Source organism: Dermacentor variabilis, chromosome 6 (assembly GCF_050947875.1).
Source record: "Dermacentor variabilis isolate Ectoservices chromosome 6, ASM5094787v1, whole genome shotgun sequence".
In the NCBI taxonomy this organism is placed as follows: Eukaryota; Metazoa; Arthropoda; class Arachnida; order Ixodida; family Ixodidae; genus Dermacentor; species Dermacentor variabilis.
In genome coordinates, this window is record NC_134573.1 from 94430914 (window position 1) to 94457455 (window position 26542).

The 26542-nt window shown below is 45.7% G+C and overlaps 1 protein-coding gene across 1 annotated transcript; it reads left to right on the plus strand.

The window, feature by feature from the left end:
• Window positions 1–4820: 4820 nt before the first annotated feature.
• Window positions 4821–11370, plus strand: LOC142584271 (neprilysin-2-like). Its single transcript, XM_075694413.1, has 3 exons — window positions 4821–5007; window positions 6259–7169; window positions 10850–11370. The coding sequence occupies exons 1-3, from the start codon at window positions 4885–4887 to the stop codon at window positions 11283–11285; spliced, it is 1470 nt and encodes a 489-aa protein (XP_075550528.1). The 5' UTR covers window positions 4821–4884; the 3' UTR covers window positions 11286–11370.
• The last annotated feature ends 15172 nt before the right edge of the window (window positions 11371–26542 follow it).

Genomic DNA, 26542 nt, shown 5'->3' on the forward strand with positions numbered 1-26542 from the left:
AGTTCAAGTTCATCAAAGTTATGACCTGGTTGGTTGAAATGCTCGGCGACAGTTTGGGAAGCTTTTTAGCTGTGTCCGCGCGATGTCCGTTTAATCCGACGTGAATTGATTGTCCTGTTTCACCGATATATTGTTTCTTACAGAAGGAACATCCAAGCATATAAATCACATCTGAACTTGTACAAGTGAAGCTAGATTTGACTTCATGTGTATAACTATTTGCGGTGCTTTTAATTTTAATGTCACTTTGAAGGTGACTGCAGGTTTTGCATTTAGGGCGACAACATGCTTTTATTACGGGGGAATGCTGTTGGCTGACTTTTGCATGCACTAACATGTCTTTAATGTTCTTGTTTCGGCGATAGGTAACCCTGGGTACATCCGGGAACGCTTTTCGCTGACGCTCGTTACTTGATAATATAGGGTGGTATTTCCTTAGGATGTTGTTTATGTTTGGGAGTGCATTAGAATATTTTGTTATGAAGGCCGGCGGTCTGTCATATACTAATGTGGGCTGTCTCTTCGCGAATTCCGTCTGTCTCTTCAATCTTGACGCGGCATCATAAGCTCTATCGTGAGGAACTTGGGGATAGTTGCTTTCTGCTAGCGTTGATTTAAGGTCATTTAGGTGGTGGATATAATCGTGGTCTTCGCTGCAGATTCTTCTTATACGTTTCGCTTGTCCGACAAAAATTCCTTGCTTGCAATGTCGCGGGTGATGACTGTTGTAGTCTAAATATTGCTGGCTGTCTGTAGGCGTCCGGTAAACTGTCGTTCTCAGTTTTCCGTTTTCTATGTAGACCGTCGTGTCCAGGAAGTTGATCTGACTAGGAGAGTGGTGAGCAGTAAATTTAATACGCGGGTGAAAGCGATTGAAATGGCTAATTAAGTCGGTTAAGGCGCTTGTGCCGTGTTCCCATATTTTGAATATGTCGTCAATGTAAAGAAGATAGGTGTGTGGTTTTAAAGGGTACGATTTCAACAGGTCTGCTTCAAGCTGTCCCATGAAAATGTTCGCCTACGTGGGAGCGAATGGCGTGCCCATGCTAGTGCCGAAAGTTTGCAGGTAGTGAATAGAATCGAATTCGAAATAGTTGAGCGTGAGAACTAACCTAAGGAGCAATAAGTAAACTTCAGGAGCGTGCGCTTGGGGATTGATTGCGAGGGATCTAGAAACGGCTTCAATTCCTTCACTCATAGGTATACTGGTGTAAAGGGCAGAAACATCCAAAGTGACTAGAATAGCGCGGTTGGAAAGGATTTGGTTGGCGTTGATGCCGTCGATAATTCGAAGGAAGTGCGGCGTGTCTTGAAAGAAAGATGGGAGGGTGGTGGGTATGTTTGACAGGTGGTGATTTAAGAATTTAGATAGTGACTCAGTAGGTGTGTTATTATGAGACACAATAGGCCGAACTGGGATTTCAGCTGTAAATTTTTCTTCGACCGGAGCTTTATGTATTTTAGGAAGAAGATAAAAGCGGCCTGCTGTTAAGTAACGAGCGTCTGCGAAAAGCGTTCCCGGATGTACCCAGGGTTACCTATCACCGAAACAAGAACTTTAAAGACATGTGAGTGCATGCAAAAGTCAGCCAACAGCATTCCCCCGTAATAAAAGCGTGTTGTCGCCCTAGGTGGAAAACCTGCAGGCACCTTCAAAGTGACATTAAAATTAAGAGCACCGCAAATAGTTATGCACATGAAGTCAAATCTAGATTCACTTGTACAAGTTCCGATGTAATTTATATGCTTGAATATTCCTTCTGTAAGGAACAATATATCCGTGAAACAGGACAATCAATGAACGTCAGATTAAACGGACATCGCGCGGACACAGTTAAAGGGACACTAAAGGTTACTATTAAGTCAACGTGGACTGTTGAAATACCATCCCAGAAACCTCGAAACGCTTGTTTCGTGCCAAGGAGAGACTTATTTTAAGAGAAAATGCGTTCTGAAGCGTCCGCGTACCTCTAGCGCAGTTCAAATCGCCCGCCCTCCGATCGAGGAGAACTGACATCATGGTCTCATAGTGACGTTGCGCCATCGGTGAGTAGAACGGCGTCCGCAGACGGCGCTACGGCTTTTCTGCGCAAAACGCGAACGCGCGGCCAGAAACAGAGCCAAGACAGAGCCGACAGCAGAGCGAAAGCGGGAGTATGGTGGCTAGCGGAAGGAGAAACGAATTACTTCCCACGTTACGTCCCACGGCACACGGAGAGTCCGTTTTCGTTAAACTATAGGCTGCAGCGAGCTCGCAGCGTGGTCTATGAGAAGGGACGAGCCTTTTCGCACTCGCAACAGGGCATAAAAATGTGCGAATCGACGCAAAACTCGGCCTAGAAACGTGCTTCGCCACAGCCAGGGCTCAATACGACCCAAGCTGGCACGACCCAGATGTCGTTTCCCGCACCGCCACCAGGCGCCGCTACTATACCTCACACTCCAGCGCAAGACGCCCATAAGCTGGTACTTCATTCTATGACGCCAACTTCGACGCTCGTCGCAATGGACCCTGACACCGACAGATTGGCTCGCGATGGTGGGCTCAACTTCAGCGATTTGAGCACCGACGAGCGCGACCTGCTTCTGAGGGCTCGCACTGCCGGCGTCGTTGCGTACTACGACGGCGGCCTCGACACCGGCTCTCCGGAGCGGGAAAGCAACGAGGGCTTCCCACGACATCACATGGACGTGGCATTCTCGCTGCTTGTTCCAAATGAAAGTTTCGCGAGCAGAACCCTCACAGCACGACGCGATAACGAAACTACTGAAACTCCAAAGCGTGCACGGCGCAGAGTCGAGGGAAAACGAAACCTTTCGAACACCCATATTACTGAAGGGTAACGTCAAAATGTTATTTTTTCCTAGAATCGAATAGACGTAGACAAGTAGCATTTTTTCCGGCTTATAATCGAATGAAATGATATTTTTAATACGAGTAGTTGAGTATTAGTAACACAAATTATGAGGAGACCTTTCGTCATCGGGCTAGTACCGGAATGTCGCTGGGGGGTCTCAAATCGTGTCATGCATTTACCTCAATTTCTCGGTTACTAAAGCTCTGTTCGCGATTATATTGACGCCTTAGACGTTCTAGAACATTGCTCTACCACTTTAACTTGAGTTTCTGGTAACCTTTAGTGTCCCTTTAAAAAGCTTTCAAAGCCGTCGCCGAGCATTTCAACCAACCTGGTCATAACTTTGATGAACTTAAGCTCTACATCTTACAATCCAATTCCCGTTCTGAACGAGAAAGAAAATAAAGAGAATCATACCTTATCCATAAGTTCGAGACATTGCAACCAATAGGCATAAACGTTTCAAAGGGAGCTTTAGAATCTATCCGCTATGCTAAACTTCAAGCTATAGGCAACGACACTTAGTTTGATTTCTTGGCGTATCCCCCCCCCCCCTCCATTTTTTTCTTTTCCTTTCCTTTCCTTTTTTGTTCTTTTTTGTCAGCCGGCGTGTCAGACGCCCTTGACACGCCAGCTAACGCACGTGCGTTGACAGACCGGGGTTGGGGGGGGGGGGGGAGGGGTTCCCTGGCTTTGACCTTGTGCACAGCGTTCCTTTACTCTCAATTCGACACGCTAACGCATTTTCCCTCGTTTCCGCACCCTCCCGCCTCACAACCTCTCCCCTTTAGAAGAACCCCACCTATATATACTGCGGCGAGGAAAGCATACGTCGCCTTGAAGAAGACAAGTCCACTTGTCGAAACGTTGGCTCCTACATTCACCTTATTCACGTTTTGCTCATCGTCTTGAATTTCCATCTCCCGCATTCCCTGTCTTTTCTCCAGAATCTAGACATGTCATATTCGCAAATGTCACCTAGATAACTTGGCATGTAATAATGGGCATGGCAATAGCTAGTTCACACAGAATCAGCGACTTTTGTTTGGGCGAACCGTGGATCCATGATGATATGCTTTTGGTCACGGAAGTGTCATCAGGATTGAAGCGTATCATTCTGGGGCTGCTGAATATTACAGGCAGTAATTATTCTGCCTCTTTTACAGTATGCACATGCTGATCAGTTGCAACATTACGTTAAGTCTTCCATATAATGTGTGTAACTTGTGCATTCATATATACGCGATGATTGCTTTAAATACTGCATTGACGAGTGCCGACAGTAACAGAGAGTCATATTAACCCGCTTTAGTATGATAATGCTAGAGCGATTGCACGGCGAATTCAGTTGGTACAGCGTGTCAGACATGGCGGGCGCTAAGTATTATCACTGGGGGGGCTTAAAGACAAGTTTAACTGATGCAGTCTGTTATACAGCCCAAAACTGAATACTTACATAGTCGCTTGGAGAAAGCTAGCAAAAGGTAAATTTAGAAGCAGCGACCCCACTAGGGAGAAGTGAACATGTGGAAAAAAAAAAGAAAAGGAACTGGCATAAACAATAAAACCAAACAAATGGTGATGAATACTGTTACCAGTGTGCAGACTGTTTGTGTTGAATAATACATGCCGTTAAAGGCCTTCACGCTGGTTCCTATTGTGTTTCTACACTGTCCTTATCCGTATACTATACAGACGCAAAGAGACACCGAAGTGTCTGCCACTGTGATATACAAAATGAGTTGAAGACTGGTTCTTGCTCGTAGATTAAGCTTTAGGCATTCTGTATCAGGCCAGCTTTTATTTAAATAATAATCATTAGTTCACGTCTTAAATGCGATGACTACGGCTAAGAATGACAAGGATTACGTTTCCTTCAGTGCTATGAGATTTAATCTAGCGATATAAAAAAAAATAGATATAACAAAACTAGAATGCATATGATTTTGCAGGTAACCCACTTTTTACAATACTGGTGGACCTGTCCTTAAATTGGCGAGTATCTCTGTGGTTCGACGTGAATGTGATGGCGTCGGCGGCCCACGACGAGTTCGTGATCACTTTGGACGAACCGGGACCTGTGCCCGTGCTCCGCATGGCGCAGCTTTCATCCCTCGGGGACGACGCTTACGAAAAAGTTGCGCAGCAGGTGATTATTTGCATTGAAGCATCTGTGCTGTTTGCATACGAAATTGCAAGATATTCAGAAGTTGTTTTGCAAATAGCATTTAGGAGACAAACCTGGGAGCTTTGTACTTGTGTTGAATATGAGAACCTTTAATAGCGATGACAGAAGAGGCGAGTGATGGTGGAAGACAATATGGATGCTGTGTCTTCCATCGTGTTTCATCTCTTGTGCGCGAGTACTAGGATCCGAGGCGTGTCCCAACTCGTCCAGCTCTCGACTCTTTGGCACGTACTGATTAGGGTAAAATAATTTGTACCTACTTGAATTTCTTAATAACAGGTTACATTACATGTAAGTTAGAAAAGCGGCGTAAACTGCCTTTTCTGGTAAAAGGCCTTCTTCATTCACTAGTGGTACCCAATCTACAGCAAGCATAGAGGCGCGCCTAGACAATACAACGAAATAAGAACTGCTTCGATGCATTACTTCAGGGTGTGCGCCATCCTATTAATGCAGAAACGGCAGTGATCAGTGAAACAACTCAGCTTCAACTAATTGTTCTGAAAGATGGCCAGCCGTCAGAAAACTTGAGCCATAATGCACGAGACAGCGCATTGCGTTGGCCTTGTTCATTTGACATAATGTGATACCAACGCTAGCTCACAGGCCCACGTGGCGAAGGCGATTTGCTGCCATTTGTTAGTTCAGCGCCATATTGCGTAGCCTTTGTTTTGTGTCCAAGCCATCTAGCGTTTGTATTGTATCAGCTGCACCGGGCAAGCTATCATTAGCAAGATTTGTTTGATTTAGCGCTTAGTAGTATTCTCTTCTTTCGTGCGTATGGCGGGGCAGCTTTGTATTGCGTCATTTATTTGCGAACAATGGCTTTTTACGGCCTCTTTGAAGGCATTGTACGTTGAGGCTATGCTTCATGATTTATCTGCGATGGCAAGAACAAGACACGACAGAAGTCAGTTTTACGCAGTTAAAGTCACTTATGTGATCCGCCTTATTGTCACATTTTCTAGGAGCCAGAAAACTGAACAAAGGTAAACTCTGTTGTACGGTCATTATCACCATTCTGCATGCCTTTTTTGCACATACAAATTTTATCTGATAGGTTAAAGTTCTCGGTAAGGCTTGCCTTGAAGTTAGTGCTTTTATAAAACACTACGTTACGAAAACAGTATCTCTTTTAAATTGTTATCTTGTAGTACCTACAAGACCCGCAGTCAGCATCTAATGAGTTTTGTTCTGCACTTTACCCACCAGGTGGCGTCTTTTCTATCCGGAGGCACCGTGTCGTTGACCAAAACGGAACTGGCGGACTTGCGGCTAGACGAAGGAATCGTGCGGAACACTCTATCGTTTCGACTGGATCCAGAGAGTGAAGAAGCAGACGAAGTAGACGTCATTACGCCTATCAAGAAAGTCCATGTGCTGTCTGGGAGCGTAGGCCCCGACCAGTGGCTGGCCACGTTGCGGAATTCTCTCCACGGTGCTGCCAGCCTGACCCTTTCGAACGAAACAAAAATACTCGCCTTCAACAAAGCAAGGATCAACCACGCTTTCACTATGCTCGAAGACCTGCCGATCGACGTGGCTCTAAACGTGACTGGCTGGATGTTTGCTTACATCTATGGGTGGACAATGGGTTCCCGTTTTGACGACTTCAATTCTGGACACAAGGACACCGAAAAGCTGACGACCAGGACTCTGTGCTTTCTAGCTGTTCATGAAATGCACGGTCTTGCTGTTGTAGCTGCTTACATTTCCAAACTTTTCAGCGAGTCACAGCGCGGTGGTGTCACGCAAATCTTCAGTTCTATTACTAACGCTCTACTTGCGTCCATCAAAAGCGCAAGCAGTATCACTTCACCGACGAAGACTAGGGCAGAGGCCAAAATTGCGGATGAGCTAAGCATTCACATTTGGCCTCCCGAACCGTTCTTCCGTGGGAACTCAGTGAACGAGATCTACACAGCATTTCCTGCAGAAGGCACGTCGTTATTTTCTCTGCGGCTTCAAACGATGAAAGTGCTCCAGGAGTCACGGGCTAACGAGTACTACTACAGTCTTATGACGAAGCGCGTCCGCTCGTATGCTCGCAGCGTTCGCTACCTATACAGCCGCAACTCTCTTGAACTCGGAGTGTGGGCCCTCCTAGCACCTTCCTATATGAGGTGAGTGCAATAAATGTTGCCACAATGTATCACCCCTACAGATGCACGGCCTTTGTCAAAAGTACACACGCTACTCCGCACCTTAGCCGAATATGCCTTTCGGCTGTGTTGTACGGTTCCCGCCGCGCTCCTGACACTACAGAATTCTGCATGGTGTGTAACAGAATTAGCTTCACTCTCCAAGGCAATGCAACTTACGAATACCACATCAACTACGTTAACCAGCCTTTGTTTCTACTGTACATATCTACCTTACTTCCAATAATAATAATAATAATATTTGGGGTTTTACGTGCCAAAACCACTTTCTGATTATGAGGCACGCCGTAGTGGAGGACTCCGGAAATTTTGACCACCTGGGGTTCTTTAACGTGCACCTAAATCTAAGCACACGGGTGTTTTCGCATTTCGGCCCCATCGAAATGCGGCCGCCATGGCCGGGATTCGATCCCGCGACCTCGTGCTCAGCAGCCCAACACCATAGCCACTGAGCAACCACGGCGGGTTACCTTACTTCCAGTAGTACCGCTACAGATTTTTGATCGAACGAACAAATATTTAAACCTCCTGCCATATCGGTCGATGCCCTTGTCACACGTGCAATTTTGATTATACCCGAGCCCGATGAATAGAGTCCTGTTACACGGGCATTTCCAATCGCGATTTTGCTCGATCTGGATCCACTGAATCGTGATCGAGCTTCTTGATAGCGATCGTAGATGTCAATCGTCTGTACCCTCAATGTTCAGTGAGCTCAACCAAATGTCTGTAAATGGCCCTCCATGGCAAGGCCGTATGCCTTAAGCGGAGTGTACGATTTCATTGCTTCCGCAGTGCATGGTCCATATGTTCAAATTCGAGGGTTTCACATGCCAAAACAACCACCTGATTGTGAGACACGCCGTAGTTGGGGACTCTGAATAAATTTTTACCACCTGGGGTTCTTTAACGTGTATCCAGTGCGTGGTACACGGGTGTTTTTGCATTTCGCCCGCGTCAAGATGTGGCTTTCGCGGCTGGGATTTGATCAGCTTCGTGATCAGCTTCGTGATGCAGGTATGCAAAAGTTTGCATAGGTCTGTTTATTTTGTCACAACGGTACCTTGAGGTCATTTTGATTGAGACGCCGTCCCGGAGTGTTCACGTTGAAGTTATATTTGGCTGTACTGATAAACTGCTCCCGCCCCACATATTTGAACGTCCAAAGTAGTTCGACCTAGTTGCAGATAAATGTAACATTCATTATGCTGGATCATGTGAAGAGAACGAAGGCGTAGAAATACTTTCTTAGCTTGATTTCTCCTTCTAATTTCGTTTTCCCAGATACGAACCCATTTCTAGGGCGTAACCGTTTGCTGGTTTTAACATTGCTCAAGTTTCCGCTAAATGCTTTATGTGTAGCTACAGTGCAATATTCCCTTTTTGTATTCGGTGCGCTTGAAAGGTGCACAAGTTTGAGCCTTTCAGCATATTTTATTTATTAGTTTTGCATTACTTACCTTTACATTATTTACTATGAGGACTAGACTACTGCGGAATTCATGTTAAGAATATGGCTAATTCAATTGCGCGTGCTTCTTTGAATAAGCCTGTCTCTGAGCTTGTCTCTGAGCTTATATGCCCGGTGTTATACGTTAAGTGGAACCATCGAAAATTGCTTGCGGTATAGCGAACAAATATGCTTATCGAGTTGAATTCCTCAAAGAGACGGTCATTCTTTGCATAAAAAATAAAATTGATGACTATTAAAAGATTGTCTCACTAATCGCCTTTTCGACCAATTCCCTTAAGGCGCATATTACCATTTACGCAGTGAAGCCAGTGAGTTTCTGAAGCAAATCCACTGAGAAGAATTTTTTTTAACTAGCACCAGTTTTAAAATAAGCGCCATCAAAATTCTCATAAAATACAATTTATTTCTACTCACTTTCTGAGCAAAGCGCATCTTTATGCACTGAAGCTAAACAATAACCGATAGATTAATGTATTTCGTTGCACATGTTGAAAAATGCATCTCAGAATTAGTACCTTCCTCATAATCCGTTTCAAGTGAATGCGCCTTGCCCACTCACCGGCTATAATTTGCAAATTGTAACGTGTGCCATGAAGTTGTTAATTTGACAAGTAATTTGCATAGCTATAGTAATTAGTCGATTATATGTTTGATTTCTGGTTGAAGTAATCTCTGCCTTTTAGAGTAGTCTAGCTTAAAGAGTAGAATGCTTCTACAGGGCAAGGGCGAATTAAAAGAAACCACAGCTTCCCCCGAAGGGCGAAGCATTGATTGCAGTAGCAAATGAATGGACAGCTAGGTATATGAAATAAGGGCATACTATAGTTTTATTGGCTGTATAAGCTTGTAAGTATAGGCATACTAACTAAATTAACAGACATAGTGTCACGCGCGTGCAAGAAAACATGAAAACATCTAACTCGATGACCACGGAAGCTCGCTGTAAAGACGCTGCAGTGAGCAAGCGAGGCAGCAGTGGCAAGCGAATGGACCTTCGTGCTGCATCTCGGCTCAACGCGAACTAAGCCTTGAAATCACAGCGCACGGGAGGACTCTGTCCCCGTCACACGTGACTTTCAAGATACAGCGGCCCGGGCAGGCGTGCGCGGCCGGCCGGGCAGCCCGGAGTAGAACGCGCCCCCCTCCCCCCTCCCCTCAGAACCTTGAGTGCGACGGAAGGCGGCGCGTTTCCTCCCCGCCTTCCTCGCTCGTGTGCACGAGATTGAGCCGCAATTGCTGGCTCACCCCAGTACGCTTTCACTCGCACATACGGCACAGGGCGCGCGGCGACAATTTTATCGCCGTTGGACTTATACCGAACCTCAAGGTGACTGCAGAAATGCGCCTGGAGTGTCCAGATAATTGTTATCGCCATGAAAGAATTATGTCAGCTATTAAAAAAGAACTACATGTGTCTAGAAGCTGGAGCAAGAAAAAGAATTTGGACATTACGAGATGCTCATAGATGACCCAGAATGATTTAGTGGGGCTGTTCGGCAGTTGATTTATGTCTATTTTCAATGTATGAAATACACTTCTGCTTAGAGGGCTTTTTCAATGAGCAAGAAGCTGATAGAGCTCTCGTATGTCAATGCTTACCTAAACCCTGCACGCTATTGGTGCATGTGCCCTTTCGATTCATACTTTTTTTCTTAAAATTCAAGTTTATTTTTAAAAATTCATTTCAAGGTGCCTAATGAAGCTCAAGTAGGGTGTAGAGTAAGAGAGCGGCACATGAAAGGTACGCACGGTAATGACGAATGAAACAGCAAATGTAAATACAGTAAGCGCAGTACACTATTATCAATTAACCTAAAGTCTCACATGTATTATAACCTAATGAAACACAGCGTTAATGCAGTGAATTCACAATGAACATAAAGTGAAGGCTACAAGCAAGCGTATCATTTGAACAAGGACACACACACGTGCACACAAATAAAGAAAACCTGACACAAAATACAGAATGGCATCAATGAGGCAGTAAACTTACGGAAAACACTAGCAACATTGAAAAATGTTCTGTGGAACGTTTAGAATAGATCTATTTAGTTTTCGAAATGTTGTCATTGGATGTTATCTCCCATGTCTTTCTTTTATTTTTTATTTTTTTGCGCTGGCCGAGTAGCACTCGCGTCCACCTTAACTGACTACTTTTTGAATGCAGGGATGGCTCCCGTCTCATGGCGTTCAGCGGTCTCGGTTTCGAGATGGCCCGCGCTCTTGTTCGCGCGTTTGACGAGCGTGGCAGAATGCTGGACGGAAAAGGTCAGCCAGGTATGAAGTGGGGCCAGAAGTTCAAGTGCTGGCTGAACGATGCGAACAACAGACGCGATAAGCGCGCACTCGCAGATCTGTTCGCACTGAACGTGACTTTGCGTGCGTTCGCCGACGCCACCGTGGGTGTGCACAGCTATCCCAGGCTTCGATTCTTGGAGTCGTTGAGCGAAGACCAAACGTTTTTCGTGAGTTTCTGCAGCCATTTCTGCGGCGACAGGGAGCGGGCTGAACTCTGCAATCTGGCCACAAGGGCTGCGCAATTTCGCAAGGCATTCCGCTGTGAAGATAGCAGGGAGAGCAAGACAGGGTGCGAGTTCATCTGAATGTTCGCAAGTTATCGATGTTTAATGCTTGTTCTTGGAATAAACCATGCCACTATGCACAAACTCTGAGCGATTGATGATGCTCATGAAAATGCGTCTCAGAATAAATTAGCCGACCTAGGAAAGTGACACACTAGTACTGTGCTTTCCTCTCGTTCTTTAACGGAGCTGTTGGTCACTGTCACTGAGGTTGTGAACAATGGCCCCTCCGTGGGAGTCACCAAATTCAAAGAAAAACAGGGCTTCGCAGGTCAACTTTGGAGCCTTAATAAGTACATCGTCGTGGTGATCCTGTGTACACTATGTATTATGTTTTCTTGGGCAAAAATGGCCGCGATTGTATTTTTAACTACCGTCCAAACAGAACACCGCTTTTTTCAACATCGTCCATTTCCTTGCTTTTTAGCTTCGGCAGTAACTGCTTCATCATTGATGGAGGTCATGAGGTACTGAGATTCCATGACGCATGATGGAAGAATGATGGAACAATAGGACCAACGTCAGTACGAGACGCACACATGAGACGTTAGGAGAACAAGCCACCCCGTAAACGTTTCTTGATCTGTAAACGTATCTGCAACGTACCATTCCACTTTGCTATCATTTTGTTAGTTAAGACAAGCGGCGACATGTTCTTGGTGGCACCGTCCATGTAAATTTTGCGGAGACTTTTTACAGCACAGCAACTTTGTATGCAGCAAGAAATGGCGAAATTGACCTACGCCATCAGGGGATGCAACTTGTAATTGCCATCATTCTTGATCGTGTTTTGACGCGTCCTTTGTTTATGTTCTGACACGGTTCTCAGCGGAGTATGTTCTTGCTTTTAAGAATTACGCCGCGGCAGGTTTCTGAGTGCGTGGGGCACGTGTGCCCACGTGCGCACGTGTGTGTGTTCCAAATAAACAGTGATGTTGAGTGTACTTTCATTACAGAATGTACACTTCAGCTGGAGGAGTCATACTGTTACTCGAACGAGGGATTAAACATTCTATAATAGATATTTATATGCAGAATGACATTCTGCGCCGTGCCTATCAGTGGATGGCGCCTGAAACATTGTTTTTGAAAGCGAAGTTCAATTTGGGCCTAGCGAACCACGGCTTCGCGCCTGTCAGTATCGGGGCTGCGTGTTGACCTTCAACGTAGCGCCAGTGAGCACCTCTGTTGTGCGTCATAAAATAAACATCGATATAAAACACGTACGCCTAATGCAGCCTAATGGGCATCTCTAATGCACATAGACCTTTTTTAATGAAACCACACATGCTATTGAACATTTTCTTAGAAATTGCTCATAATTGGCCTGCCTCTATTGTCGGACCACCGCCTGTCGGCCCACTCCTGGCCAACGCTCCAGAATGAATGTGTGCCACTTGTAACAGGAGGAAGCATAAAATCCTAAATACACATATACTTAGAAATACTTACATATTTGCACTCTGACATAAGGTATACATTACATATGCATCGTTCTTGTGTCTGAATACACATATGAAAACGTTCCCCCCCCCCCCCCCCCCAAACAATTATCAAACATCGTCAACGCCTCAGTGTACATATATTTGAACTCGAGGTTAGATTTCAGCAAATCATGGGAACAGTGCAACTCAAAAGCGTAAACATTGCAAGACATTAAAGTTGTTGCCTGTGCGGTCCGTGAGATTGCACGTTTTATAAATGAAAATGAAGCAATTGGTACGCATTGCATTAAGTCTCACATCGCATTTAATTAACCGATCACGACAGCTTCGTTTCACATAGATTTCAACAAGCTCGTTCAATCAGCTTAGCTTCTTTTTATTTCTACTGAAGAGAAGTGTTGGCGTGACAAAGTATATTTGAGATGTTCCGATGGATGCGGTTGAAACTAAAAAGGTCACGTGCTAACCTACTTTTGGCGAAGATAAACAGTGGAAAAGTGAAGGTAGCCATAGCTTGGACCCAATGTTGTTTGACGGAGGGATGAACCTTCGTCATGGTCTTACGAAGACGAATCCACCTTGCTTCTACGCTTCAAAACCTTGCTTTCGTGAGCTTCTTCTATCAAATATCAATATAAATATAGAACCCGCCACTCTTTCCACCAGCTGCCATTGCAGCTAGTGTTTTTGATCATTGTGACAGCATCAAGACCTGGCGAAGACATGTCGATCTGTTGAAACGTTGCGTTTTCTTAAGCCTGCACTGTTCGGTCATTGGTGATTACTTTAAATTGCCATCTTCCTATGAACCGACGGTTTTGTTTACAATAATGTTGAAGCTGTGTTTTTAGAACTGCGCCTACGCACGCCATCGAAATTCATTACGGTGGTACCGCCACCATGAAACATCAGTGTTGTGTTCACTTGTCGGCGTTCATGTTCGATGTAATCCTCGTGGCCACGTGGTCATCCAAAGTTGCTGCGGGTGCACCTTGTCACAATATTTGAGCAGGAACAAATAGTTCCATAGGTTTCCACAAGGCTTGGTCGCACCTCAAAGCTCAGCCTCACAGGCAAAGCACGGCCTCAAAGCACGGCATTAGTAAGATGACAGATATTCCTCGCAATTCTTGCAAGTAATATGTGCAAGATAAATGATTTAATAATGAAAGACTTCGGCCAGAGACATCAGACTCTTCCTCATTGCAGCACCTAGTTATGTTCTCCCGCATTGCAGCACCTCTAGCAATGCTATAGCCTCATAGCTAACGCGCTGGCGGAAGTTGCCCACAATTCCGAAATAATATCAAACAATTTACTCAAGCAGTGTAAGAAAAATTTTGCGCGATCGGTGGAGCACGGGCTGCTAGAATCAAGTAAGTCTGAACGTTTTCGTCATCTTTTCGCAAGGTAGCTTTTAGGCACCTAAACCAAGGCCCTTATTCACAAAAAGGTCTTACGCCATGAAACTGTTCGCAAGTGCTCATGTGAGCTTGTCGTGATGCGGGATCTTTCACAAGCGAATTCAGCTAACCGATGGTTAGCACTACTTACCTGCCAAAAGCTTTGTAAAGTTGGCTTATGGTTGCTCGAACTTTTACCGAAGCTTCAGAGTAAACGAGTTTATCAATACAGGTATCCGTGTTGTGTTCATCCTGTTGCATAGCGGCGAGTTTGGATACCTTCAGAGTACTTGGCTTCTGGCAACCTTGAATTATTTTATCGTACTTTTGGTGCCAAAACTTTTATTCTCGTCATATATATTTGTTTACATAAGAACGAATAATGGTGGCAGTTGCCAATTTTTCTCTATAACTGTGCTGTTTTCAATAAAAATTACTAGAGGGTCCGAAGCTCTTCGTTCCTGTCTTCTGCCTAGAATCCCGATTCGGCCAGGCGTCGGTTTTGTTGTCGAAGCCGCAGCTTTCTTATTTAATGGCTCCAGAAGCGTTTGCAGTACATGTGCAGTGCATGCATGTGGCATGTAAGCTAATTGTCAGCATAAGGAACCAAGATTACAACGAATGGACGCAAACGTTTTTATTCCTTTCAGGGGTTGTTTCGTGCGGTCCGCAGTGCTGTGGATGCGTGAGTTTAAGACATGTTTTTGATAGTAGGCCGTTGAAATATGCGTAAGAGAGCAGAGACCACGCGCTATGAGAGGATATGTCAATTCATCCCTGAAACTTCAGTCAGAAACGAAAAGTATGTACCACTCGAAACGTCGTATCTTGTCAGAGTGCTTGTCCTAAAATCTAACTTTTGGTCTCTTAACTTGCAATCACAATATTTCACATGAATGGGGCCGCCACGTTTATCATTTACTTAATATTTCCAATATGGCTTGCACCCACATCCTCCTTGCCGAGGCCTGGCGCTTTGATTGCATATTTGCTAACGTTTCTGAAGCGACGCTCCCTGTACATTTTCTTATGACTTTCCTGTGCTGCTGCTGCTGCTGCTGCTGCTGCTGCTGTCTTGCACGCCGCGTCGGGGCGGTGGTTCAGAGCACGTGTATGCATACACAGAGAATGGAAAAGACGAAAGGCGACTCGAGGAACTTGTTTGGAACTTTTCTATCGCGTCACGTGTGCACAATGACCTCTGGAATAGCCTGGACGTCGCCACCTTAACATCTTGACATCTGTAATTAGCCGTGACCAACCGGAAAAGCATTTCAGACACTATAGAGCTTACCCATCTGCTAACGTTCAAGTCCGGAGGAGAAGTAGATATGACTGTAGAGAGGGAGCAGGGGTAAGAGGTAGAGAATGGGGTAGGAGCGGTGCAGTCGCGTCTACCCAGAAGGGTGGGACAGGAAAAAGGCGACGTGAAAACAGAAGGAAACGCTGCTAGCATAGACACGTCCGTGGTTGCGGGCAAACTTACGGTACTTTTTCTGAAAAATAAATCCCACGTAAATTTGTCAAGCGCACAACTGACACCTGGCGTGCACACGCAAAGCCGCACTAAACCACCGTGAGCTCTAGGCGACACTACGAAAGCGGTCGTACGTCAAATCAACACTACTGCGTTCTGTGTCCGCCGCGATAGCTTTGCGGCTATACCACTCATCGACGTCGACGATTCTATCCCGACCGCGGCAGCCGCAGTTCGATGGGAGCGAAATACAAAAACGCTTGTGCACTTAGGTTTAGGTGCACAGTGGTTTTGGCACGTAAAACCGCATAATTTAATTTAAGTTTAGGTGCACGTTAAAGAACACCAGAGTGTCAAAATTAATCTGGAATCTGCAACTACGGCGTGCCTCATAATCCGATTATGGTTTTGATACGGAAAATCGCACAATTCTGCCAAGACTTCTACCATGATGTATGTGTCTTCCTTAGCCCAATATTGCTCAACGTTTTACTGGTCGGACTTACAGACGAGCTACCTGACACAGCACATATCAGCACGTAGGTGGATGACATCTGTATCTGGTCATCTGGGGTCATACTTACACAAGGGCGCGCAAGGCTTCAACGCGCGGCTACCATCACAGCGAAGTACTGTCGCTGTAAAGGCCTGCAACTTTCAGCAACTAAGTGTGCCATGTTGGAATTCACGCGCAAATTAATGTGATAATATCCCTTCATTGTCGACTGGATGGCACTTCCTTTAGTCCCCACCATAGATTTCTTGTTGTCATAACAGGCCACAATCTTTCATGGACGAAGCATGTTATGGTGCTTTGGTCTAAATTGAGAAACATCGTACGCGTTCTTCGTTTTATATCTGGAAAGAAATAGGGGCCCTCTGAATGAAGTTTGCTGTACGTGTACCAGACACTTTTCATGGGCTGCATACGCTACAGAGTGCCAATGTTAACACGGAGTCCTATTGAATGAGCACGCTGGAGAGCCTTCAGGCACAAACGCTGTGGATATCCCTTGGATTTCCACGCGGCACGTCAACTAAGGCCACAATAGCGGAAGCAGGGGCTTGCCCAATCAGCATATGCACGTCCTGTGAAAATGTGCGAACCTACCTTCGCCTGCGGACTAGACACTCACACAGTCCTGTTATCGCTTCCCAGAACCAACCTTGACTGCGATTTTTTCTAAAGCAATTGCGTGTCGTGCAAGCATTATACCTGCAAGGTTCCTGGCCAGCAACATTGCCGAAACACCTCCCTGGACGATGCTGAGAGCACTAGTGAGGATTGCAAATATCTGGAATTACGAAATCTCACGTTTATTCCATTGGCTTGAAGCAGCTCATCCTGCCCATATATTTACATTACAAAGGGGAACTGCACAGTATGTACCGATGGTTCGATCACACCACCTGCCACAACGGCTGAATTTCTTATCTCCCAACTTGGCATTACCCAGCGATTTGAATCGGACCACCAACCAAAGTATGCAGCTCCGGCGGCAATACCGGAGGCTGTCCGTTTTGCAAGAACGCACGCACCTCATAAATGGACGGTTTTCTGCGATCCCAAATAAGTGTTTCAGGCGCTAAAATGCGTTTTAAACGAAGGACCATATTATCTGCTCGTGCTGGAAATCACTGAGTGTCATCACAGTGCCCAGCAAGGTGAACACTTGATCACCTTTTGATGAGTACCTCGTCATAGTGGTGTGATCGGCAATGAACGCACTGAGCGTGATGCAAGATCAGCATTGTCTTCCTCTGATGAAGTGCGGATTGCCTACTGGCGACCTGATACCATCTGAATGATCAAGGCACTCATGCAGGACCTTACTAGGGCATTGAGAACCCACCATGACAACATCCACAGACGCCTACGTATTATCGACCCAGACGGTAAATTGTCTTTGACCCCGAAAGTTACGTGGAGTCATTACGTTACGTCAGTGGAGTTACGTCATTGCCATGCAAGATTCGGCTGGGTTTTGCTTGCATCCGCCGCTGCGCACACCTCATCGGCCACTCGAACAGCCCCGACTGTGAACGCTGAGAGACGCCTGACAAGCTGGAACACGTATTGCGTGATTACCTTGCATATATGCTAGAGCAAAGGACGCAGGATAATTCCCAAGCGAGCGTTGGGAGGCAACCACTGTCGGAGGAAGGTATTATCGGTCCATAGCCTGGTCTGCAGCTTTTATGCGCACCACTCACGTCCTGTGGAAGTTTCTACATGGCAAGAAATTAGAAGAGCGGCTATAGTAGGACCACCGTATAATGTGCATAAGCGCTAGCCACTTCTCACATAATTATCATACATCCCCAGTCACTTCACTCCCCTTCCCTTTGGCCCAGTGTACAGCAGCAGACTAGAGCGCACTAGCTCGGGTCAACTTCTCTGTCTTTCCTATCAATAAAATCTCACGCTTTATCTACCACGGTGTGTCGTGCCATGTGAGATAATGAAAATGCTCAACCTTCTCAAAAATTACAAAGACAGGTGCATAACAACGTCTCAAGCAAAGACGCCTCCCTGTGTGCTTGGTGTACTGCGCAGACAAATAGCAGTCGTGCTTGCATGGTAACCTTAACATCCACTCGCCACTCTCGTGTTGAATTGAGCATTGAAGAAATAAGCATTTTCTGTAGACATCACCGCTAATTATCGTCAAGAAAGGCAAACAGCACATACGGCTACGCTTACAGGGATTTTCACTGTGCGTGGGTTCCGCATAACTTTAATACCCTGCATGCAGATCGGCAGAACCTCAACCTCCGGTTTCATAGGATATTTTTTTTTTTGTGTCATGACGGGGTGAAATATGTCCGCGTTAGTCTCCTGTAGTGGTTTTGCTACGCGGCCCTGTACTTCTAGCCATCTTTCTGCACGTACAGGGGCATCAATCTTGCCGGTTGCCTACCTCCAGAAAGAAAGCTCTTGGGATGCGTTTGTGAGCGCCCGGAAGTTGACAACAACCTCAAGGAGCGGTGAACGCTAGTGCAATCGTTGGCCCGATGTGCCGTGAAATTTTTAAACACACGAAATTAGGCCAACCTCGCATGTACATACAGGAAGTTTGCCTCATTCTGGGCAATATTTCTGAAAATGTTCATCGGTATATGAGCTGGCAATTAAATGTAGGGTCATCTTGGCAAGGTTAAAAAAAAAACACGCGCATAGTCCCAGTAGTATAAAACATATAAATACAACGAATGGATTTAGGATGGCAGGAACTTTGTAGAGTTAATGTTATTGTTGACACTCTCCAAATTGTTTAACCGAGGAGAGGGTTAAAGACTATGGCGGGGAATAAAAGCTTTTCTGGTTTACTATTGAATCATCCTGGAGGGAATGGGGCGATCGTGGACGTTCAGCATCCTGTGGTATCCATGCGTTGATTAAGGCATGTCTGGCCTAACTTCTGCAAATGCACATCTTTTTAACGGAGTTACGAAGCGGCAGCGCTTATGAGTTTCACGCTCCATGGAGCAGCTTCGACTATATGAGTTATGATGTGATCCTGGATAGGCGTAATAGCATGCGAGCTACGGAAGTTTTTTTTATGCACATCGGCCCGTTCAGTCGATGCACAGTTTTTAAAGACAAAGACCTTCTTGGAAAGTTACTGCCTGCGGCTGGACTGCAACGAAGCGAACTGTCTCTTCTGTGTCGGTTGTGGTTGGGAGTTGCCTTCCCGAATGCTTACTCAGCCCTGATTGGAATGGCTGATAGACCTGCATGTGATGTTTACGGATGCGAGGAGAACGTTGACCACTTATTGTGCCACTGTTCTAAATTTCAAGCACAAAGACAATTTTTGTCCAACACATTGAGGAAACTAGATGATCGTCCTCTGAATGAACCGACAGTACTAGAACACCATCCCCACCGATCATGGGCTCGGAAGGCAGTGAAGGCTCTTTTTTGCTTTCTGAGAAAGTCTGGTTTGCACGAGTGGCTTTGACTCAATGACTGACTGTCTTTGCACATCTCTCTCTCTCTCTTCCCCTTCTCCCTTCCCCCAGCCTAGGGTAGCCAACTAGACTCTTGGCTGGTTAACATCCCTGCCTTCCTTATATCCCTTTCTCTCTCTCTCTCTCTCTCTCGACCACCACGTTTTCACATGAGGTATTTTCCTGGCCTCTTTCATGGGCCGGTCCCACAGATTGTGCAGGCTAAGAATGTGGGCTGGCGTGTGTTACTGCATATGTGGCCTGCGGACCACTGTTCGTGATCTTTCGGCCGGGTACACTAAAGCGGGAACCCTGCCGTTTGTTTTTGTAGATGCGCAGGGCTTTTATGAGCTATATATATATATATATATATATATATATATATATATATATATATATATATATATATATATATATATATATAATGCGATTGTAGTTTGGGCATGTAAAAACGCCGGAAATTAGTTAAAATTATTTAACACATGAACACTTCATACCTCACAGATATGTTCCGGTACCGAATATAGTGCCGTCAGAAAATTTAACAATGCGACGCTCCTGCTACTCTAACGCGAGGAGCGAGGAGTGACGTGACTTATTGTCGAGAAGACATGGGTTTAACCGAGGGGCCCACTTTTAATTAGTCATATCACAAGGAGCTAACACTGACGCCAGGACAACATATGTCAAATTACTTGCGCTTAATAAATTAAATAAAGAAACAATAAATTAATGGAAATGAAAGTGGATGAAAAACAGCTTGTCGCAGGTGGGGAACGATTCCACAACCTTCACATTTCACGTGCGATGCTCTACCAATTGAGATACCGCGGCGCCGTTTCCCTGTCCAGTTTTTTGGTATTTGTGTTTCCTTCTAGAACCGAAATGCGATAGTCGTGGGATCGTTCTCCACCTGCGGCAAGTTATTTTATATCCACTTTCATGTCTATTTATTTATCATTTTATTTCATTTATTAGGTACAAGCAATTTCCCCTATGTACTCCTTGGTGTCAGTGTTTGTTGACTTCTTATGATATGACTAATAAAAATCGGCCTCCTCGGTTAACCCCCTTTCTTCTCGTTTATTACATAACGAGGGTCTCGAATCCGGCAATATTGATGCCTTCAGGTAACATGTGTGGGTTTATTGACCGGTTGCCTTCACCCAAAAAGATCACGTTCTTGTGACGCCTGCGGCAGAAAGGATGTTCCACATCCGCCGCCAAGGTCTGTGTCTGTGAGCGGTGGCGCTGGCTAACACTCCCAGGGTTCTGCAAGGAAACATAAATACCGAAGAAAGTGGACAGGGAAACGGCGCCGCGGTAGCTCAGTTGGTAGAGCATCGCAGGCAAAATGCGAAGGTTGTTGTAGCGTTACCCACCTGCGGCACGTTGTTTTTTCATCCACTTTCACTTCTAATAATTCATTGCTTCTGTATTTCATTTATTAAGCACAAGTAATTTCCGCTATGTTTTCCTTGGCGTCAGAGTTTGTTGGCTTCTTGTGACTTACTGTCATGTGCTGCGAATTCATTTCTAAGTCACTCCCAGCTTGTACAGAAAGGCTTTGGGTTTCACAGAGTTAAACAGGCCGTGTAATCGCCTTCTGTATTTTTTATTAGCCTTACTTCCACTCTCTGCTGTCTGTTTCTTCTAACCTGTATCGACGCGAGTGTACACTTCAGTTATACAGCGGCTTATTACCTAATAGGGCCTCATTCCGACCCCCATACATTCTGAGCCTTTTCTCCACTCTTAACTCCTACGAATACCTAATAGGATTCAGCCGACAGCGACTTTTCACTACAGGTGGTGCGCTGACGGACAAGGTGGAACTGCCTTTGCTTTCAAGACGTTCAACGCAGTAGATAAAAAGGGTCCACAGGGTGAATGCGAAGCATTGGCTGTATCTTTGGACGTAAGAAATTATACCCTGCCGTTAAGGATGCACATACAGAAATCATCAGCCGGTACTCGGGATTCTAGGCCACTAGAGAAATGTGTAAGTATCGGCATCAGTGCGAATGCGGTGGCGCGGAAGTGCATGTTGAAGCACCGAATATGGAAAAAGTTCAACGGCGCTGACGGCTTGTTGAGATTACCATAACCGTGCAGTACCCGTTGAGAAAAAATCGAGTGAGTGCCCAGATGTGTTGGAAATTTGAAAGTAACATAAAGCCAGAAACACGAAATAAATTTAGATTGATAAAATGTTCTTTAAAAGATACACAAGTTTCCTTTATTTTCGTGGTAATGAGCTGACTAATAAAAAAGAAAATAAAGGCCAAAGTGTAAATTTTTTACAAGTTTGCGCTGAAACCAGGATAACAAATTGGGATGAACGTCACGGATATCAAAGTGAATTTGAGTACTTGGTGGTAACTAGGTCCGAAGTGGTACGAAAATATTCTTGCAACTTGCGAAGTTCAATATCTGGCTCCATTAGAATTCATTGTAGTCAAGCTTTACCGTTATTTAATTTCTGGACTCGGGCGGATATTATCGAAGTGCATGACCTCATGGCGAGCTGTACTGGATCTTTTTGGTTGCACTCGGCTTTTGTTTCTGCATCTATTATGGGTTAGCAAGCCGCTTCTGACGGCAGCAGTGACCTTATTGGTAGTAAGGCACGCCAATTTACTAATGCAAGCGAACATAATAAGCACATTATAATTACTTCATTGTATTCCACTCAGCGCTGGAGAGGTTGCTATAGATTCCAAACAGTGCTTCACTATTAGTTGAGTGTTTTAAGTTTATACAGAATGGCAGGCTTAAGCAGTACGTAGAATCTCTTCAAGTGCAATGTATGCGCCGCAACGAGCCATCTACGCACCAGCGACTTGTGAACTAGGAAGCCAGGATGTTTTTTTTTTTCCGGTAATTTTCAGAGACCGCGAACTGAATTGCAATAAAAACACCCAGAAACTAGCCAGATGGAAAGGCTGGCAGGTAGCTTTGTTTGGTGGCCTGGAATAGATTGTGCAAATCGAATATGGGAAAAACAGCTTGAAATGGGCAAAAATGCCCAGTCATCTGCTCTGACAGTGCCCCCACATCCACGTATCTACTATGGTTAACGTTGCTTGCGTCGTAATGTTGAATTTGCTCAGACGTGTGCAAACACATGTCTACTTTCTGGTCGATTACTTCTCGAAGTAGATAGAAGTGGGGCACATGTCGCCCGCAGTCCACTGCGAAAACAGCCAAAAGCTTCGAGGTGTTTTATCGGCTTACGGTGACCCCGAGGTTTGCGTAAGCGAAAATGGGCTCCACTTTCTAGCTGACGACTTTGCAAACTTTGTGGCAGCGAACGACGTGATTCACGTGTCCACACAAGCCTGCTTTGCCGCCTCAAATGGCGCGGCTGAGCGCACCATGCAGACGGTGAAGCACGCGTCGCTAATACAGATACTCTATAGAGCGATCCATCTAATGTCTTACCGGAATATGCCAGGCCGCACGATGGGAAAAACCCCACCGCAGCTATTCCTTAACCACTAGCTTCGTAGAAGGCTTTCGATTGCAAAACTTGATTTTTTTCGTGAGTATGCAGTGGAAAAAAATAGCAAAAATTCTCTTATGGCTTTTTACGTGCCAAAAACCACAATCTGATTATGAGGCACGCCGTAGTGGGGGACACCGGAAATATGGACTAACTGGGGTTCTGTAACGTGCACCTAAATCTAAGTACAGGGGCATTTTCGTATTTCGCGCCCTTCGAAATGCTGCCGTGACCGGGATTCAATCCCGTGACCTCGTGCTTAACAGTCGAACATCATTGCCACCAAGCAAACACGGCGGTTCGCATGCAGCGGAGGCAAGGACCATTAAAAAGTAAATTGCAATGTGCTCTCAGTACTTCACCGCGTGTTTGATGTGGGGGCCTGATGTACACCTATATATGAGCAAAAGTACAAGGACCAGGGATTACACAAGAAAACACGTTTTCTCCTCTGTATATTAATGTAACGTGAAATTAAGGACTGCCGTCCAAACGTGGTATTACGAATTTTATTGTGCACTTGTCAGTTTTCACTTATGCGTGTTAATTACGAAGAAATTATGCTTTTCGACGACCCTGTGGGCTGTATATTTTCGCTCACTGGTGTACGGGAAAATAGCCCATGGCGAGAGTGCCTCCTGATAGGATGAACTCGTAGGTGAGGTTTGGGCTGTGGCCTACATCGCGAAGGCGCGCTACCAGCTGTTTACCTCACACTGATCCCTTGTGTCTATGCCACGCCGATCCTGGCAGAAGTCGTAAGCCTGATATGACTGAAAACGTGCCTTTTCGGCAGACCAGCTGCCGAAGCTATGACGCCGCCACCACTGACATGGCGGAACCACAGCATCCTGCAGCAGTGTTGGCTACAAAACCGCAAGGTCGGCCTAATGCTGCGCCAGCTCCAGGTCAGCCTAAACAGCTGGCTGCGTCATCAACTGCCAGGCTACAAAAACGGTGCCTCGTTAATCTCACCTGTCACTTCAAGTTACGAATACAACGTATTCTGCTCTGCCAAAACCATTGCGCTGCCAAAGCATATGAGCACAGAAACCGTTGAAACAGTTCTGAAAAAAAAAATAGTTTGCCTAACGAGTTCTTTGACTGCTTGGGGAGAATTGTGATAATGTAGCACACAGCGTTACCTGCCCATTGTGAACTGCGCACGCAGTTTGTTATGCCAAGTGCATTGACATCGAACATTTGAGCCTATAAACGTGTACATCCGGTGAAAAAGACCTACTGTTCCTGCTATTTAGCAGTGTTACTTCAAATATATGCCCTTGAAATCACATATCTATTCAACGGACTTACGAAAAAAAGTCATTATAGTTTACTCTGGATTCTCAAATATTAGGGAAGACGCGTTACGGATCTTTGCATGAAGGGACTATAAAAGCAGCATTGGCAGAAGTCTTGAGAATTTTGAGACATAGTCCACTAATCCGACAAACTGTTTATACATTATTATTGTTATTTTGCATCTGAGTGGCCTTTAGGTGGCCTATATGTCAGCTGTCGATTTTCAGAAATGCTTTTCAGTCTCGTGTAACATGAAAAGTTTAGTGCAAAATATGCTAAATAATAAATTTCGCGCATTTAGGATAAAGGAGGACTTAGTGTTCAAACAGTATGGCATATAACGAAGAGGTAGTGACCTTGCCAAAAGCACCTTGGCGAGGCACGTTGTTGAGAGCACTGTGTTTTGTGTATATTCTGAGAAATATAACTTCTTTCCTACGCAGCAGACATAGGTGGTTTGCTTTGTTAAGTTAACAAATAAATGGAGCTCAAAACGGTAACCCGCATTGGTAAATCGTTATAATTGTTTGATTAGCTTGTGAGACGACGAAGGTGCACAAAAACACAGGGTTGAACAGAATGAGATTTTTTCTAGGCCTGCAACTGATGTCTAGGAGGAGGAGGAGGAGGAGGAAGAAAAACGTTTTTTAAAAGAAAAGAAAGGACAAGCAGGTGTCTTTCTGCTTGTGCGGGAGGCGCCCTTAGTCCAGGGCTCCTGCGGCTCTTGCTGTCTCCCGGGCCCGCCGCACCAGTTGCTGTTGGTTACGAGGGTCGGAACTAGTCAGCATGGTCTCCCACTGCTCGGGTGTAGGGCTGGGTATTTGCGGGGCGGCCTTCACGATGGGGCACGCCAATGTGGTGTGATATAAGGAGGCGTAGTCGTTACAAAGGGGACATTTGTACGAGTATAGTGTAGGGTGTATTGCATGTAGTCTGCTTAAATGGGGAATATGTTGGCTTGTAATGGTCGCCATGCTACGGTGTCTTCACGTGAGAGGGTATTGTGTGGAGGCGGGTATTGTCGTCTGTTCAATATGTGGTGTTGCAGTATGGCGTTGCATTGTAAAGGTACGGGCTCCATAGATGCGGCCATATCGCTCTCTTGTGGCACCCGGGAGACATGAGCTCGGGCGTCACATGGCTCGTATAATCTGCTACAGAAATAGAGTAACACATTGGTAACTCAGTATTCGCACCTGCGCCGAAGTACCAACCGTTGCGATGGTATGCGGATGACATAAAATATAAAAAGTCGTTTCTCGCGCTCCGTAATTCCGGATTCAACGGTGCCCGCTTTCTATAGGGTTATGATGGCTGAGTTGATAGGAATGTTTTCACAATTCATGCGAAACGTGAAGACCATTTCTACGAAAACAGATAGCGATACAATGCATCCGCTTAAATGTGCGCGGATCGCACAGTTTAGTAGCGTTTGCCCTCAAACCACGAATTCTATATTGCAGCTTGCATGCGTAACGCCACTATGCAGGCTCGGTTTCTTGAGGATACCAAATATATGCAGGCAATAAACGGCGTTCGCGGACGTGCCCCGCATCGGTTCCGTCTTTTTGAATGATTCTGCAGGCACTTTTGGCAGGACCACGCATTGAAGCTCATCATCGGATTCGTGAGGTTAACCCGAATCGGTGGATACCTTTGGACAAGGTGGGCCAGCATTTTTTGGACTTCTATAGCCTCTTTTGTGTCCATCGCACGTGGGCGCCACGCTGGGCCTAACGCCACGTAGGTCTAGCGAGCCAGCCAAGCCGGCATGGCCGATATACGCATGGACGATGAACTCTCCTCACAGACGGAAGACGGCGAGGAAAGAATGGGTTGGCAGGTGGTCACCAACCGAAGATCGCGATCTGCAAAAAAGACCTGGGGAGCTGGTGGAGCCGCCAATTTGATCCAAGAATCAAAAGGAGAGGAGATCGCCAACAAAGGTGCTGCCGGGGCCGACAAGCTCAAGCGCCGGATTGTGAAGGCATCAAGAATGCCGCAACTGCCGGAGGAGCACAGGAAAATCATCGTTAGGCCTCGGGGGGCCTCAACCTGAACAAGGTTGAGGCCCCCCCGAGCTATTGGAGAAGCGATCGTCGAGGCAGCCGGACTTACAGCAGACCAAGCGAAGGAAGACATCGTCTGCCCCAAGTTCACACAGAATATCGTGGTAGTTAGTACACCGGACT

What these genes read in the sequence shown, in the direction of transcription:
- LOC142584271 (XM_075694413.1), top strand. Translation starts at nt 4,885, where the DNA reads ATGGCGTCGGCGGCCCACGACGAGTTCGTGATCACTTTGGACGAACCG. An exon ending in ACGAAAAAGTTGCGCAGCAG is followed by an intron (nt 5,008 to 6,258) that starts GTGATTATTTGC and finishes TTTACCCACCAG; the next exon opens with GTGGCGTCTTTTCTATCCGG. An exon ending in CTAGCACCTTCCTATATGAG is followed by an intron (nt 7,170 to 10,849) that starts GTGAGTGCAATA and finishes TTTTGAATGCAG; the next exon opens with GGATGGCTCCCGTCTCATGG.